The sequence below is a fragment of the Drosophila eugracilis genome, unplaced genomic scaffold (genome assembly GCF_018153835.1).
Source record: "Drosophila eugracilis isolate 14026-0451.02 unplaced genomic scaffold, ASM1815383v1 contig_1197, whole genome shotgun sequence".
NCBI classification, from domain to species: domain Eukaryota; kingdom Metazoa; phylum Arthropoda; class Insecta; order Diptera; family Drosophilidae; genus Drosophila; species Drosophila eugracilis.
This window is the reverse complement of record NW_024571981.1, coordinates 3,908,709-3,927,509: the sequence shown is the minus strand read 5'-3', so window position 1 is coordinate 3,927,509 and position 18,801 is coordinate 3,908,709. Positions and strand designations below refer to the sequence as shown.

Genomic DNA, 18,801 nt, shown 5'->3' with positions numbered 1-18,801 from the left:
ATATTATACGCCTCTTTTTGGGGTAAAATTTCACTTAACGGCCCCTAGAGGGTTGCACGTTATCTGTCACTATAAAAAACACAAATGTTAGTATATAATTTAGATAGTCTATGCAAATACCGTAAGCCACTTGACAACCCTGAATACAAATAGCACGAGAACATCGAAGTTTTCCTACCACAAACATAATACTTTCGAAACATATTTGACTTCTTGTCTATCTCCATGGGCCATATCGTTGATTTCGTTTCGAATGATTTTTTGGGATTGCACCCAAGGCATTTTCAGCATTTCTCGTTCTGTTTTCGATAGTGGTGCTCATTTGCTTCCCTGGAGCAATTAGTAAAAGTGCAGTTTTATGTGTTTATTTTTACATATGCCACAGCTGTGTGGCCTAACCTAGATCCACGTAGACGCTCTTGCAGCCACTCCTCTGGAACACTTTTCCCGAACACAAATTGTGCGTGATATGGAGTCGTTGCTGTCGCCGTTATCAGGAACAGCCCCTAAGGGTTTCCTTTCGCGCTGCAGTTGTTCAGCCTTGAAAGGGGCGTGTAATCGAAGACACACAGGAAAAAATAAATATTTCTTGTAAAAATCATCAGTTCCATTTCTAAAATAAAAGACATTTTGCATTTCAAAGGGAAATATATCACATTATTATTATAAAAATAGAAAACTTCTTTAAGAGTAAGAACTTAAACAAGTAAAAACTATAAACAACATGATTTTTCTAAAGGAAAAACCTCTTTTTTGTCGGTGCACTTATAAACCCGCCCAGCTCAAAAGTTTCTCTAGGTGTTTTTGTGTGATTTTATGCATTTAATTTATTAATGAGCTAACCACAGCGAATTCTTCATTCGCAGCGCCTGATTTATGTGGCATCTGCTGTCAGTAGGAATTTCTGATGGCTGTCAGGGAGGTCGAATAATCGCTGGGTGCGGGTCGCTGGTTTCTGCTGCTTTCTGGTGTCAAAGGGTTCATCAGCACGCCAAAAGGATATTTACACAACAGGACAGACGGAGGGCATAACAACAAGCAGGAACCGTGTGACTTATGTAACTTAATAGGCTGATGAAAAATGGTTAAGAGATTTTTATCACAGAGACATCCAGAGACAGACAGAGGAAAGCAAACAACATGTGGCAGAGTCGAAGGCAAAGGCGATGCCCCAGCAAAATTGCCGCCACATGTGTGGGTGCACAGTAAAAAATCATTGTTATAATTTATATAGATTAATACCTAGGATGTCTATTATCAGAACTATATTATTATCATTGGTTTTCATATTTATATAAACTTAAAAATATTTTTGATATTTTTTGGAGTTATATCCAATACCATAAAGAACACTTTCTTTTTTCTTATAGTTAAATATTTCTTTCTATGTATGAGACCCCTGCCATCCACAATGAAGATGAAGATCATCAGAGAGTAGCGTCCAAGCACCGCTAAACAAATTGAAAAATTTCAAGTCCTCAGCCTCTTGGCGCTCGCAATTGCTCAATCCGCGTATTTTCGCGTGCTGCACAGGAAAATGAAAATGAAAAAAGGAAAAAGAGGGGAAAATGTGGAGAGCACTGAAAATGAGCAACGGAACAATCGAGTGTCATCAGCGGTGTCTCAGTGATGAGCAAAGAATCTTCCCATTTTGGTAAAGGGGTGAATGGATCTTCGAAGAAATCATATAGTATAGAGTTAATGAAGCCGAAAGAACGGAAAGAGTGGACATTTCACCAGCTATGATTCACTTGTAATACAAAGAATATATGACAAAGAGAATTAATTAATAGGAAATGTTTATTTAATAATGGTTTTTAACATTTAAAGATAATCGATTATCTTAAACTCATGAGAAACATTTAATTAAACAATTTAATTAGGGCATCCTTAAGAAATGAATTATTAATTTACGGTATATTGTTTTGAAATCTTTGATAAAGTCGTTTATGAATTTCCTTATTTTCTTCGACTTTGACTTCATAATAATAAAAAAGGGTAATTCTTTTGATTTTTCCTAACATTAACTTCAGGATGATCCTTGAGTATCCGTATCCCATTCTCATCCCTTGTCTGCCAGCGGGCAGCTCATCACTGTTATCTAGATAGAGATACATATTGGGCTCGCGTTTGCGTTTGCGTTCGCGCGTTCGCAGAGCGCACAAAAGTCACTCGCGGGTGCGCCATGGAGTGGTGGCATGAAATCGACATCGGAGGCATCTGAGGCCTTTGAGGGAACCATGGGGTCTGGGTCTCATTGGGCATTTCGAGCGAGCGCACTACTGCGTGCGGAATTTTCTTTCCTCTCGGCTCAGTCTGTGAGAAATCGTTGGCGTGTTCGGTTCGTTTGCTTATCGGAAAGAAAAGTTGAAAATTCGGAAATTCAGTTGCTTCTTGGTGCGGGTGGCAGTAAACAGAAAACGCGGAAAACTCTGCGCGCCCCTTCAGAGTTTTTCCAAACGTGAGTGGGCCAGTGTGTGTGTAAAAAATAGAAATTTAATTTATTTTTAAGTTTGTGCTTTTCCTTGCCCATCTTCACGGTGCTCTTTGAGTTCGGTCGGCACTTTTCTGTCAAGAATTCCGGCTAAAAACTCATTGTGAATGGAAACGTTTGTTGTTGTGCCTTTTGGATATCTATCTTATTGGGGGCAACACAAAAGATACAGAACTTTGCAAATTGACCGTGAATATGGTTAATTCCGACAATTCTGTGAAAATTGCTAAAGGCCTATATCAAGCAAAGTCAGTGATCTTAACGGAAGTAAACGAAAGATGTGTGCCCAAGCTGCTGAGAAAAATAAAATATAAATCATTTAATTTAAAGGCAGAAAGAGTGTGAAAAATGGGGTGCTGAAATCGTTGGCAGAAATTCGAGAAAATGAATGAATCAAAGTGTGAGAAAAAAAATGAATGCCGAAAAATCAAAGTGAAAAACTTAAAATTGTGCCAAATTAAAAAAACTATTTTAAATTAATGTTAAAAATATAATGCAAATCTATAATCTGATATACAAAATTGGTGAACAAATATGAAAATTATGAAATATTTCTTCTTTAATAAGAATAATATTTTCCTAAAGCCAAACCAAATCTCGAACTGTATCCTTTAGTGGATATATGCACCAATAAAATTCATATTTGCGACATATGGTGTAGAAATCGCAACGGAGCTCAACTCCATTCATCAATCGACAGTGCTCGGTGATCATAAATCACAATGCCCAAAAAGAGTGTGACTAAATCATCGACTGCAACTGAGTTGGAGTGTAAAAAAAAAACTCTGCACACCTTGGAGGCCTTTTGAGTTAGGAAAGCGTTCAAATCGGCGTGGGCAGTGACGCCTACCAATTTTCCATATGAAAACAGCGTTTTCATGGCTTATCAAATCAATTTTCGATTCGGTAGAGCGGTATTTTGTTTGCCTTTTGTTTTCCCTAAAATTTTGTGTGCCACCAATTTTTTAATTACCATAAAAAATATAAACTAGTATCACGGAAAGAACTTTCCCAAAAAGTGCATATATATCGGCAGCTGGCCAACACCGACTATCCGGTAGATACATTTATTAATTTTTATGTTAATGGTGGAGAAAAGTTTGAGGCGGAGAAAGAGGGAACACGCTTCTGTCATAAAATGCACCCCGGCGATTGTCACTTTATTTTTTCGGTTTCGGTGTCGTCTGCAGTGGCAAGGCGTTTCAAATTGTATTTTGACTGCTGCGACGAGCTATAAAAATATTCGAAACGACAAGAACTTGGGCGGTGTATATAAAAATTAACAAGCAGAATTAGCAGAGCGAACTTAACAAGAACAAGACACCACGACTCGTGGTGTTCCTGGAGGCTGTGCAATTGACCTCGTGATGTCGAACCTGCCGCAGATTCGTGCTGCATTTTCCCTCAGAGGGAAATGCATAAACATAAGACAGTCTGGGCACAGTATTTTTAGATACCCCCGGCGTAAATAATTCATTTTCCAGTCACAGTTGTTGACGTTTTGGCGTCGCCCTGAGTTTCCTTTTCCTCCTTGGGGACTTCTCCCGCTGGGATTACAAGTCACTCTCGATTGGCATTCTAAACTTGAAAGTATCCTATTTTTGGCCTACAAAAATCTTTTCGGTTACCCAAAGCCCATGAACTTTAACTGCTGTTGCAAAATCTCGAACTAGAAATTCCACTTTATAAGACAAAATCCCTCATATTGCCGGGCCAGAGCTTAAGCTGCCCGGGCACTTAAGGGCCACTTTTTTTTTATGGGCGGTCACCCCGCTCCGTCGCCCTACCAAAAAAAATACAATAAATTTTACTCAACTGTGCAGCAATTTCCAGTGAAGTGGAGGAGCATACTCGTATCTCGACATGCTGCGGCAGCAACTCAATTAAGTCTCCATAAAGTATCTGTAGATACGCTAATCAATGATATATATGTATTTTCATATGTAACCCCAAAGCTTCGGAGGTCTTGAGCACTTGAATTTATTAGAGATTTGTTTGGCTTAAAATCTAAGGCAATTAAAATAGCAAATGAATGACTCAAGTGGATGATGTATATAATAACGAAAGAATATAAAATCAAATTGAGCATAAAATCAATGAAAATAAACATGGCTGGGGAGCAAAACAAATCATGAAAATAGTCAGTGTTTCTGCAAAAATAAATCAATGAAATCTTATTTAGTTATATAGATCAATGTAGATACATATTGAATAAAATGACTTAACTTTCCAAAGGACTCTCCTTATAAATGAACATAAAATCCATTCCAATCTGATATTCGCTAATTTAAAATATTACATTTGTTATAAATCACTCGCTAATGCGAAATAAAAATAAAATACAACTTAAAACCTTGAAAAGAGTTTACAGCCACTTAAATATCATTTTCCCAACTGACCAATTAAAAATCCATAAAACGTACCATATAAATCCCAGTAAAAATTTAAATAAAAAGGAAAGCAAATACGTAATGGCCATAAATCTATTTCCAATTACAGTGAAGTGCAGTTGCCAAGAAAAATAACAAATAAACGGCTAAGCGCATCAGTCGTCAATGGATAGGCCAATGTGTTTATGATAAAACTTCAACGAAATTGAAACGTAATCGGGCGAAAGTTTGCTGGCAAAGTGCGTGCATAAAAGAGCAAGGAAATAAAGAGGAGCAGTCGCTTCAAAGGAAGCCAGTTCGACTGTCAGTCAGTCCGTCCGCCAGTCAGTCAGTCATATTGGAGGTGATTTCCCCTTCCTGCATGAGTTCTGTCAACGAAATGACATGCAGCATCTGTCTATGTGGCCATCGGGCCAGGACGTGATGCTGTGCCGCTGTTAGAGAGGAAACCTCGTTGCCCCGATGATGCTATTTTTATGAGGCCCCCAGACTATGACGACGACGGATGCGTGGCCCCATGAAAAATCAATTAACACGCAAAATTATTAAAGACGAAAAACAAAAACGAAAACGAACGAAGCGCGAGTGGTACTTGGGGTTCCGGATCTATAAGTCCCCCAGTTCCCTCTCTTCATCCGATCATCCTTTCCAACAACCGACCAACCATATATCTGGTGTATATAACTTCAAAGCAGCTGCAACGGAATGTCGCGCCTCTGTGGATTAGGATGGCTGGTATTGCTCGCCATATTGCAATTGCAAACTGTCGCAGCCATGAAAGGTAAGTAAAAAAATTTAAAAAAAAAATTTAAGAGTTAACAAGAAGCTGGGACACAGAACGTACAGTTAATTAAATGTTACGACAGTCAGGTAGCCAAAGATACGCGCGCCCCAGAACTTAATACCGCGCATAAACATAAGATTTATCATGGCAAATGATCAACGCACGATTTATGCTCATTACAAATATGGCCAGCCACGAATTGGCCAGAGAGGCAGAAGCAGCTGAAGCCAAATTGCATTTACTTTGGCTGCCATCGAAGCCGACATAAATAAAAGTCAAAATAAAGAGTTGCAAATGGTGCAGTGCCACATACATTTTGGTGTTACTCGCGTGCGCCAAAGAGCAGATACAGTGGGTCAGTTTGGCATAAATCGTGCTTAAAATGGAGTTTTTAGTTTTACTGTAAGAAATATATTCTTCAAATATATTTTAAATATTCCTTAATATTTAATATTCTTCATTTATAAGTATTTATGCATTTACGACTTTTCTGCAATTTAAGAAACCTTCTTTTGCCGTGACTATTCCCACGAATATTCCATGTTGACCTCTTGAACTTTAAAAGATTTATGTCAATCCATTTCTCTGACTAATTTGACCAACTGGTCGCTGTCTTACTTCGGGCTTCCTTCCTGTTGCTATCTATACCCAGAGAAGTGTACGTATAGCTGTACCCATAGTTTGGCATTCGCAACGCTCCATGGTAACCCCGGCCGGCCCATAAAATCCAACTACTTAACTACAATGCGCCGCTGCAGTGCACTTAACGCATTTTTCACGCTTGACATTTGACTTGGGGCGCACTTTTCTCGTTGTCGTCGTCGTTTCTGCTTTTCTGCTGGCTCTTGTTTTTGCTGTTGTTGGGCCAAAGGAAACCCAAAGTATCTCAAACTCGAAGTCAAAGTATTTGTGCGGTGCACCGCAAAAGCTATCCAAAGCCAGGCGTGCTCTTAATTTCGTTGTATCTACAGACACAAAGATATGTACGAAACACATATATATATTTTGGTCTTGGCGCAAATGTATTTTTAATGATATTTTTAGTTGCCATGTGACGTCACTTGGGGGCTAAGAAGCCAAACGTGAATCATCCGCAACAGGCGAAAATTGTTTTTCCCACTTTTTTAGTCTGCTTCATTTGATCTTTTTTGTGCACTCAAATAAATAGTAATTTTTAAATAAATAAATTTAAAAATATTAAAGTTTTTAGATAGCTATAACAAGAATATGGATTTTTTTCATTTATTTTTTATGCCACTTTGTGTGGGCCATTTAAAATATAGATCGATCTTATCTTTTTACTCCATGTCTCTTATTTTCTTTTTGTGTTTTTAAATATATCTTTTTATTTATATGTGAAATGTAAATCATTTACACGCGCAAAGCGTTGTGCCAAATTTAACATAGACGTGTGTGGATACAAATGTATCTGCACGTTGTATCCGTATTTGTATCTGGTTCGCGCCATCTGTCGAGCTGTGTGTCTCCTCTTGATTATTCATTTGAGTTTGCAATATAAATATCAACACATGCTCAATGCTAACTGCAAGCACAGTAAAAAATGGTTGGCTGCATATAAAATTCAACAATTTATTTCGGCGACATTGTATGTTCTCCTTTTTGTATCCCCCTGAGTCATGAGAATATGTGTCTTTATGACTTGTCGATGCCGAGATGCTCAATTGTCGATAGTTGAAGTCTACCCTTCGCAGATATATATAATTGAATTTTATGCGGCCCCAGAGTCTAATTAGGGCGAAGACGACACATGTTTGCCCATTGGAGGCCATAAAACGAGGAAGGCGGCAAGGAAATGCCAACTCAAAGGGGTTCTTCAGTGCGGTTTTTATTTGATTTAGATTGATCTCTTAAGCCATCCGATGGGGCTTTAGAATGTGGCAACGATTGCAAATGGGCGAGAAAACTATTTTAACGACTACTTGGAAGATCACAGGAATTACTGCAAAGATTATGGCCAAAAAAAGGAATTTATGAAGGCTTATCCTTGGAAATTCTGGCATTCTCTAGGAAAAAATATTTCATTCACTGAAATTTAAGTGCGTTCGGGAAATAACTTACCATATTCTATATGTGTGGGAAACTTACTTACTAAAAAACATTTTCAAACAGCACCATTTTAATGTGCAATCTCTTAAAGAGAAATCTATAACACGGCCGACTTTAATACTCCTATCACCTCAATCTCTTAGCCAATAAAGTTGGAATCTCATTCCTCTTCGACTATCAATTTGCCTATTTCCGTCCATAATCAGAACTCGCCGCTCCATAAATATTAACTGCACGTTGCCAACAAAAATCCACTCAAGATCACGTAATAAGCCCACAAATCACAACCACCACTAATAAACTTTGACATTATTAGTGAATCCAAAACTACGGAAAGGAAAAAATAATTTATAAATTGCCAATGTCAGATAAAGTTTTAATGAACAGCGACTTCAACAGCCCACCAAAGGAGCATTAATTAAAGACCCAAAAGAAAAGTGAAAAAAACATGATCATAAAGTCTATGGAAAACCGAATAACTCCAAAGCTATGGAGACATTGGGCGACATATAACTCAAATAAAATAAACATCGGCCATAACATAAATATTCGCTGGCTACCTAGCCAGCTCCACCTCCGTGCTGCATAAAAGATAAACATAAATTCAGCATTTGATGGGGGAGTTGCAGTTGGTGGGGGACGGGAGGCTTTTGGTGGTGCCGAGAGTGGGTGGAGAGGTGCCCAGCATCTGTGGCCATAAGTCTTGCCTCGTGTGCTCGCCTCTGATGTTTTCCCCATTTTTGGACAGACTTTTCCTGATGATGTCTCATTTGTTGCCGGCCGACATTTGAAATGACTTCTGACGCTGATGCTGATGTTCATGTTGATGCTGCTGTTGTGGCTGCTCTCCTCCGGCTGCACCATATTTTGTTGATGCAAATTGCATTTATTGTTAAGCGTCCAACTTCCTGAAAGGCATGTGTTTGCCCTCTGAAAGGGGTGCTTATTTTTACTAAGATTGGCAAGAAGAAAGGCCACTTTTGACAAGGCTTTGTTGTTTGTACTTATGCTGTTAACTCGGAGGACTTCCACTTAATGACAAAATTTAAGTATATATCCCTATGTTTACTTTTCAAAGAAATTATAAGTTGACATATTTCTTATGTCTTAAGATTAAAGAAGGGTAATACGATTTTCGGTTACCAGTCTTATTCCATTTTCCATGTTATTGTTTAACCAACGATAACGCCTCCACATCTTTGTTTGCCTTTGTTTTGGTTTAAGGCACGCGCATCTTGTGAAGATGAAAAAGTAGCATTTCCAACGGCAGCCGAGCATTAATGTAGGTCAAATGGGAATGGGTAGATGGGAAAGTGTTTTTTCTTAGGTTTTCCGCCGCTTTTGACGCCTGATTGCTGCTAATTGGCGTCAAAATGGTCCGGCCAACGCATCAATGGTTGACTATTTGTTGCCCATTTCGCTTTGTTTGCCCGTTTATCCAACTGTCTGCTGTTTGTCTGCCATTCGTATGCAACTGTTTCATGTTTATCCTACGTTTTCTATGTGGGTTAGGTCAATATGTCGTCTTAGCAGCAGCGAAAAACTCGCATAAACAAATAGCTAGCAAACATTTTCCCTTTTGGCCGCAGAGTTGTGAGAGAAATTCTTAAAATATCTCCCGCACAAAGTTGAATTCCATGTTTTGACAAATGTGTATGTTTCCAAAATAATTTATTACACAAACGTACAACAGAGTATGGAAAACCATTAATCATGCGATTTTTACGAGGTGGAATCGAAACCAGAATAAGAAATTTGAAATTATTCTCAGAACGTTCGAAGTTGTTTTGTTTGTGAGGTATGAGCTTTCCCAAGAAAAGCACCTTCGACTCAGGCTCACAACTAATTAAGCAAATCAAGATACAAAAGATGGCTCTCAATAGATAGTCAGATAAATGACTAGCTGACTGACTGAGTGACCTCGACAGACATTGACTGACAGTCTGACAGTCTGACAGCTGATGGCCTGATATCCAACGATCCACCGATCTGGACAAATTTGTATACGGATTGCAATAGAACGCGATTGCCAATCAAATTGGCGGCAGCTCTTGCAACATTATGAGTGCTGGTTAGTGTATCCATATCCACCAGATGCAAGTGCTTTTACATACATACCTTATGTCTTTTAATGGGGTACGTCGATGAAATAGAAAAGAGATGTATAGTCAACAAATATTGCACAAATCTATAAACTTGATAAAAAATAAGTTACGTCGATGAAATAGAAAAGAGATGTATAGTCAACAAATATTGCACAAATCTATAAACTTGATAAAAAATAAGTTTTTCCAAATAAAATTGTAGATTTTGCCTTAAGAGTGGGAACATATAAAGTTATCTGGATACGCCAATATTCATTTTAGTTTGCCAATAATATTTACCGAATCCACCCACAGTTTCGCTCTTCGGCGATGGCTATGTATCGATGCCGCTGCAGGAGGCCAAGATGTCAACGAACATTCGCGTCAAGTTTCGCACCAGGCAGGAGAACGCCTTCCTCTTCGTGGCCGCCGGGCGGACCGACTACTGCCTGCTGCGATTGGAGAACGGTCTGATCAGTTTTAGCTATAAAATCGAACGGGATGTGGTGCAGGTGAGCCATCGATTGAATCTCCTTACATATGAGTGCAATTACAACGATTCCGGTTACAGTTGCGTTCGCCCAAAAAGCAAAAGCTCAACGATTTGGAATGGCACGATGTGGCGGTGCAGCGGTTCGAGAATAATATCACCTTGCAGGTGGACAGCTATATAATGCGCAAACAGCTCCCAGGTGATCTCACCGCCCTCAATATACATTTCGGTACATTTCTTGGAGGCGTTGGGGACTTTTCAGCCGAGTTTTTGAATGATGTTATCGGCTTTCGGGGCTGTATATCAGATGTGAGTATAAAAATATAAAAAAATCGGACTCGGAAATCGTCTTAAATTAGAAAGCTTTATTTAAATGTAAAACATATTAGGTCTTCTATAACAACATCAACATCATTAAGAGGGCCAAAGACCGAACGAGTCACACAACTAGTACGGGGGTCACCTGGACTTGCAGCACTGAGTTCGATGGCTCGATACAGGATAGTATTAGTTTCATGAAGAACGATTCCTACTCACTGATGCTAAAAGAGTCGCATGCCATTGGAGAAACGTGAGTCTCAGGGCAATGAATTTTCAACTCCAACTTTTTAATTTTCTCCCATTTCTCGCAGACTCTCCTTGCAATTTCGCACTATGGCTAGTGCTGGTGTTCTTTTTTTCAACGGCGGCTATGATTTTATAGTCCTCGAAATACTTGATGAGCGCTTGAAGGTGACCTTCAACAAGGCCGGCAGCCTGGTGCAGTTCGTAACAGATGAGCAAGTATCCGATGGTAAATGGCATAAGGTCTTGCTGCGATATAATGCTGCCATTGCGGAGCTAATCCTCGACGATGCCACGAGTGGTTATCGTGGAACTCACGCTAATGAGACCAAGGCGAGCATAAATCTCGAGAAGAGCGTCTTCTTTGGCGGCGTTCAGGAGGAGATGCGCCGCCGGCTCATCGGCAAGGGATTGCGAATAAACGAGATCAGCTTCAAGGGCTGCATGCGCGATATACGGGTCAATGATCTTCCGTTGGGCTTCGCCGAGATGACCATCTCGCGTAGCTTGGCCCTTAACTGCCTGTGGCAGTATCCCTGCATGGAGTACAATCCGTGCCTGAAAAGCGGAATCTGTAGCCAACACGGCGTAGATGGGTTCATCTGCTACTGCGATCAGTCCTACTGCATTAAGGCCGATTTTCAGGGCCCTTTTAAGGTAAGAACGAAATTGGATTTATATTTATATTAATGCAAATGCCCCAAGTAAAAACACAATCTTTAGAGAATTGTTCTTGTATTATCTTCTTAGCTTTCCTTTTACCTTTCTTAAACTTTTCCTTTACAGATCTTCACCGAAACCAGTCCAGAGCTCGAGCTACTCTATGTCTCTCCCATGCAGCTATTAGAAGGTGGCACTTCCTTTCTGTCGCGCCATTTTATAGACATAATACTCGATCTCCGTCGCTATCCCAGCCTCAATGAACAATCCATTATTTTTCATGTGGTCCATCAACCAAAGTATGGACAACTTTTGCAATACTCACCTGAAAATAAGAACTTTGTGCCCTGTCGCACCTTTAATTTGGTGGATTTGGACACAGACAAGCTTAAGTATGTGCACAACGGCCAAGAGAACTTCAACGATCATGCTACGTTAGATATGCAAGTGTTTGGGGATGTACACAAAATACCGGACAATATATTGGGCAAACATAGGTTCCTATTACACGCGAATATAACACCGATTAACGATCCGCCACAATTAAGACTGAATTCGCATAAAATCCTGCGAGTGATTGAGGGAATTGAAAGGGTGTTGGATGTGGATTTATTTAACATTGATGATCCTGATAGCGAACCTGGAAATTTGATCTACACTATATTGCCTCCGCAGAATCCCCAAGAGACCTTTGGTTGCTTTATAGTTGGAGGTGCGACCACATCAACCTTTTCCCAGGCAGATGTGAATGTGGGAAAAGTTTCGTATCTATACAACTCAACAACAACGGAATCTTTTAGCTATCAACTGCAGCTACAAGTATCCGATGGCATCGAGACCAGTGATACGGTATTTCTCCCAGTTTCAGTTCATCCTCTGGAGCTTCGATTGGTCAATAACACGGGGCTTATAATGATCCACAAGAGCTCTTTGCTGCTCAGTCCGGCAAATCTTTCAATTGGAACGAATGCTGTGGATGAGCACATAGACATTAGATACGATATCGTAAAGGCACCGCAGCATGGAGTTCTTCAGCGTCTGAGGCAGATTGATGGTTCCTGGGTGAACGTGGACTGGTTCAGCGATAGCCAGCTGCTCCTCGGCCACATTCGCTATCTGCACAGCAGCGATTTCCCTTGGCAAGACGAATTCAAGGTGTGTATCGTAAAAAAGCAAACAAGAGTTAGGCCATAAATGGGCAGGGAGCCAACACTAAGTTGCATGTTTTGGGTAGTTGTTAGTTTTTGGGACTTACTAACGTGAAACTTCCCTTGCAGTTTACCTATTTCATGGAGATCTATTACTATTCAGTTTTCTTTTTAAAAAATTCGACCTGTTATATACAAACATATAATTTTCCTCCCATCTATACTAAAGTCTTTATAAATTTACCACTCTTTAGTACTTTATTTCGCTTACCATAGACCAATTTCCTTGCTGACCAGTGTAGCCAATAAATTTGCATCGATTTCACTTTCACAGTTTATTGCCTCGTTTGGTTTTGTGACCACGCAAACGTTCGACTTCCGCATCACATTCACGCGCCTGCGCATAACGAGCAACAGACCCTCGCAGATATCGATCAATGGCAACCGGGAGATTCTGCTGACCAGCGATATACTCTCCTACGAGACCACGCCCATCGGCAGCTTTCCGCGCAGCGTGATTTATAAGATAACGAAGCCAACTCGCTACGGGGGCATCTATGTGGAGGGATCCCGGAAGGCGGCCAAACAGTTGGACTCCTTTACCCAACAGGATATAGAGAAGCGAAGAATCCGATACCAAACGCATCACACCAGCTACTCCAGCTTTACTGATAATTTAGAATTTGTGGTTTCCGTTGCGGAATGCGATGATGTGATGGGCACTCTGGAGATTAACTACAGACCCCCCGAGGAGCTAATCAGCAAGCTGGGCTATCAAAACCATGAGGCTCTGCAGGTGCAGGAGGGTGAAAGAGCTCTCATTACCAAGAATCATTTTGGGATTCGCTTCAACATCTATGAGAGTCTGCAGTTTCAGGTTTCCTCGAGTCCAGAACATGGTGTTATATGCAAATACGATGAGCAGACGGGTCTCACAACCCCTGTGGAAATGTTTACTTTGGAACAACTATTCCGAAATGACATATACTACTGTCATGATGATACTGAATCCACCAGGGACACGTTTGAGTTGCTCATCCTCTCGGGCGACGAAACAGATCTTCAGTTTGTCTCCAATATGGAAGTGCACATTAAGCTGGTCAACGATAACGAACCTTATCGCACTGCCATTGAGCGAGTTTTCCATGTGGTGAGGAATGGCATAAGGACCCTAAATCCCACAGTGCTCCAATATCTGGATGCTGATGTTAATACCAACCAAACGGATATCCACTATATCCATGTATCCAGTACCAATGGAGCCTTTTACAAGAGTGGTCACTACATCGACAGCTTCACTCAAGATGATATTTCGAACAGGAGGATTATGTTCCAGCATACTGGTGCGGATTCTGGGAACGGCTTCTTTTATTGTCACTGATCGTGAGCACGAGGTTAATGGTTTGCTAGAAATTCGTGCTTCCGATCCCTTCGTCTCCATGATGGCCACTAATGCCTCCATTGTTCAAGAGGGTAAATTTGTGGTTCTCAAAAACAAGGATTTCATTTTGGAAACCAATTTGGATATGAAACTGGATGAAATCTACTACGAAGTGATTAAACCTCCTTCGTATGGTATACTCATGTACTTGAGTAGGGCAAATGAGGGGGAGAATGGCACCACCATCTATAAGGCCACAAATTATACATCCCTGAGCAATTTCACCCACTTGGATATTGAACGGGAGAGATTGGTTTATTGGAACACGGAAATTGCCTCGATGGATAAAGTTAGGTGAGAAGCCAAAAAATGTTATTCATAATCTTAAATATTAATATTAAATTCCATTCTATTTCGTAGATATCGGGTCCATATCAAGAACATAACAGCTGAAGGAGAGGTGATGTTCCGGATTTATCCTTCTGCCTATTGGGAACCCCTTCAAGTCAAACAGAACCACACACTTTATGTGGAGGAATCCACAAGTGTGCTAATCTCTAGAGATGTCTTAGAGGTAGCCTCAATATCATATACCTCTAATCCTTTAATCTGACTTTTATCTTGTTTTAGGTGGTTCATCCGAATATTTCTCCAGGAGACATTACCTTTTTAGTTACAACTTCCCCCATGCATGGCTATTTGGAAATGCAATCCATGTCCTTCGATGACGAATACAACTGCAAGGTGTTCGATCAGTCTTCCGTGAACACTGAAAAAATGTTCTATATACAAGCAGGAGTCAATCAATCTACGGATTATTTTGTATTTGATGTTACCAATGGCATAACCTGGCTAAGACAACTGATGATAAAAATCGTAATAATACCAGAAAAGCTATATATGCACTCGAATATTATTTCAGTAGTAGAGGGAAAGACTGTGCAACTCAATCCTACGGATATTCAACCCTATTCCGAGTACTATCGGGGAAAGATATTGGAGTACATAGTAACTATTACCCCGAATTCCGGACACATATTAGCTGGGAATTCCAAGGTCAAAAGGTTTACCCAAAAGCAACTTGAACAGGGTAATATACAGTATGTGCATAATGGAAGTGAAAATGCCACCGATACCATAACTTTGGTGGCCATGGCCAGAAACAAGGAGAGTGTTCCCTTCGAGCTGGAGCTCGCTGTGGTTCAAGTGAACGATGAGGAGCCCATGATGGTCACCAATACTGGGACTTCAGGTGTGGAACGGTGGACGCTATGTCATTAAGAATACTGATCTGTGTAAGTTGAAGATTCAAATATCTTATATTAGGTACTTAAACTAATTTTTAAACTTTTAACAGTGGCTCAAGATTATGATACTCCACCGGAAAACCTCACCTTTGTTGTGCACCACATATACGGCGGTTATTTGGCTAGGAAATCAGCGCCCAATCAAAAAATAGAGCAGTTTACCCAGGCTCAAATAAACCTTGAGGAAATATATTTCATGCATGACTCCAACTCCAGAAGAAATGAACTATCATTTGTGGTGACTGATGGATTATTCAACACCACCACTCAGATGCTGAACATTGAGATTAAGCCCATTGAAATTCTGGCCGAGCACAATGAAAATCTGCATGTTTTTCCTTTAACCAAGAAACAAATTCTGCGTGATTACCTTCACTTTAAGTGTTCCGATGAGGAGAGGGAAATACGTTACAACATAACAGTTCCACCAAGTCTGGGACGCATAGTTAACGAGTTTATTGATAATGGTTTCACGAAAGAAGTTAACGAATTTACACAAAACGATGTGGATAATGGTCATATATTCTACGAACACACAGCTGTTATCATGGAATTTAGGACCAATGATTCATTTTACTTCGATGTGGTGGCTGAAAGAAGTGATCGCTTGTTGAATCAGAAGTTCAATATAGAGATATCAGTGTCATCTGGAGGTTTATTGAGATTCCTGCCTGTTAATAAGCTAAACGTCGATGAAGGTGGTTCGGTGCCTATAAAGCTTGATTTTTCAAAGATTTTAGAATATCTCAAAACGAAAGCTGGGATAAATAATCCTGAGTTGTTTATAGAAGCCATTCAAAAACCCACACATGGTAATATAGGTCTGGGTCATGAATTCAAACATATGCAGAGATATCACCCAAGTGACTTCTTTACAAAGAAGGTCTACTACATACATGATCATTCAGATACATTGGAGGATACCCTACTCATGTCGGTTTACCTGACTCAAGGGTGAGTTCTTAAAATATTCAAACAGATTTTGTAATTTGATATATTTTCTTATAATTTTTAGGAACATTTTCCTGTGCAATTTGACAATACCAGTGTCCATCAATCCCATTAACGATCAGCCCTTCCATCTGATCACCCACCTGCCGCAAATGACAGTAGTTGAGGGTGAGAATCGGACTATAACCAGGAATGATTTGCTAACCGAAGATGCGGATACACCACCTGAGGAAATAATATACGATGTGATGAGTGGTCCTACTTTGGGAGTGCTTAAGAAGATCACAAACGATGGACAAACCGAGGATCTTTTGGCTTTCTCGAATCAGTTTACCCAAGCGGATATCAATAACGATCGAATTATATATGTACACTTTGGGATGCCGCAGTCTACGACATTTTGCTTCACTGTATCCGACGGGCAGTCAAATCCTGCCTATGAAATATTCACCATCAAAATAGCATCTATAAGCTTGCAACCTTCAGCGGTACAAATTCCTGTAAGGGTTCAGCAAGGAGCCACAACATCCCCAATGAAACTGGATCATATTGGAGTGACCACCAATGTTCATATGGAAAGGCTGTCATATAACATTACAAACTCGCCACTTTATGGTATTATAGTCTTCAAGCATCAGCCAACTTTGAGGTTCACTCAGCAGCAGTTGGAAACATCACAGATAAGCTATATGCAAACGGATCTTAATCGATCCAATGACACCTTTCAGGTGAGTGCCTATGTTCCGGGCACCAATTACGTAGCCCAAGTGGATGTAGTCATGGAAGTGGAGCCTGTAATACAAATCAACAATATCGAAATGAAGGAAGCTGATCCAGCAGGTGGTAAAATAAGGCTCATCACCTCTTTGGACAACGATAATCCTCTGTCCCTGAAGCTCAACAAATTTAATCCAAAGTTTGTGATCACAAGGATGCCATCGACTGGACAAATCAGAAAGATAATCCGAAGTACAGGTCTCGCAACTGATGGCCAGAATGAAAGATCCACGAACTTATTCTCCTACAAAGAGCTACGAAGTGGTGTCGTCTACTTTGTGCCCCATGAATCTGTTGAGGAAACTGAAGCGGATAATGATAGCTTTGATTACCAACTGCTTATAAAGACAGTACAACCTGCACAGGCCACAGTTTCGATTGAGTATAGAAGTCGGGTTGAAGAGACGGAAACAGTTCACTTGGGAAATGCAGGGTTGTCCATTAACTACCTAGCCATTGGATGTGCCATATTTATAGTGTTGATATGCCTACTCATCGTGCTGTTAATATTGAAAATCAGAAAGCTGAGAAAGCACAAAGCAGATATATCCAAGGATCAGCCGCCGGCGTTGCCCTGTCCACCAGATTTGACATCAGTGAGTCCGCAGCACCACCTGCACCATCATCATAGCCATCATTATGCAAGTTCCGAGGCGGATTCAGTGCCTGCAACAGGAAATTCAACACCATTACCGGGTTTCAGTAATATTCCTCATTGCAAGATCATACCCGTGGAGTCCTATAAGCATGAGTTTCCCGACTACGATCCGGATGAGGAAGAGACGGACGATCAGTGCGATCCGCAGCAGATGATGCTGCCACAGAGATATAATCCCTATCATCTCGAACATGATGCCTGGAGTTCGTCCTGCGATATGCCAAATGATTTTGCTGGCTATGCCTCTGTGCCACAAAGTATTTCCGGATCGGTCAGTTCACCGCCCTCGGCTCCGCCTACAAATCCACTGCTTAAGGCGGAATCAGTATTGGGTCTGAGTTATTTAGCCGGAAATAACTTAACAAAATGGGATCAAAATAATGTTGTTTTCCGATTGGATCGTAATTAGTCCTAGATTATTTATTTAAGTTTAAGATTACGTTTAAGGCTGATTTATGAGATTCGTTAGGAAAAGTGAAGCATTTTATACACGAAAACATTAATTATAGTATGTTAACAAGCATACATACATATCTGGCGTGTCATATACAAACGATTAGAAAATAAGGACGAAAACAAGAGTTATACTCAAAAAGCCAACTTAACTTAGACTTAGAATTGTGTTTGCCAACGTGGAATACTTTTTTACAATAAATGACAATATCTTTAAGAAAATTTGTTGGTTTTATTTTCAAATTCAAATATTTGGCTGGTCGATTACTTTTTATATTCGATAACTAACTACAACGGATGGGACTATGGTGAGTATCGATCGATGGTGAGCGCGCGCACTTTGAATTACAGTTTAAAGTCTGTAAAGAAATAATCCATATAATAATTCTGCTTAAAATTATTTCTTTTATTTATAGCGAAGAACTACAGTTTTTTGCAAACTAAGTTATTAAGATTAATAAAGTTACTATGATATTGAATAAATGTCTAAAAATTACAGTTTGAACATCGTTGTGATGCAGTATTTTTTTTCTTTTAAGGAAAATGTTTTTAATAGATAACCAAAAAGTTGGAAATTATAGCTTTAAATA

General features: G+C 40.0%; 1 protein-coding gene across 1 annotated transcript; it reads left to right on the top strand.

The window, feature by feature from the left end:
- Positions 1-2,303: 2,303 nt before the first annotated feature.
- On the top strand, positions 2,304-18,433 carry LOC108105683 (chondroitin sulfate proteoglycan 4). The gene is given in 15 exon segments (XM_017212391.2): positions 2,304-2,461; positions 4,994-5,665; positions 10,135-10,331; positions 10,391-10,621; positions 10,702-10,883; positions 10,945-11,533; positions 11,663-12,691; positions 13,019-14,038; positions 14,040-14,419; positions 14,486-14,639; positions 14,696-15,307; positions 15,309-15,360; positions 15,423-16,326; positions 16,388-18,068; positions 18,070-18,433. Coding segments are annotated over 14 exon segments (7,134 nt in total). The 5' UTR covers positions 2,304-2,461; positions 4,994-5,589; the 3' UTR covers positions 18,097-18,433.
- The last annotated feature ends 368 nt before the right edge of the window (positions 18,434-18,801 follow it).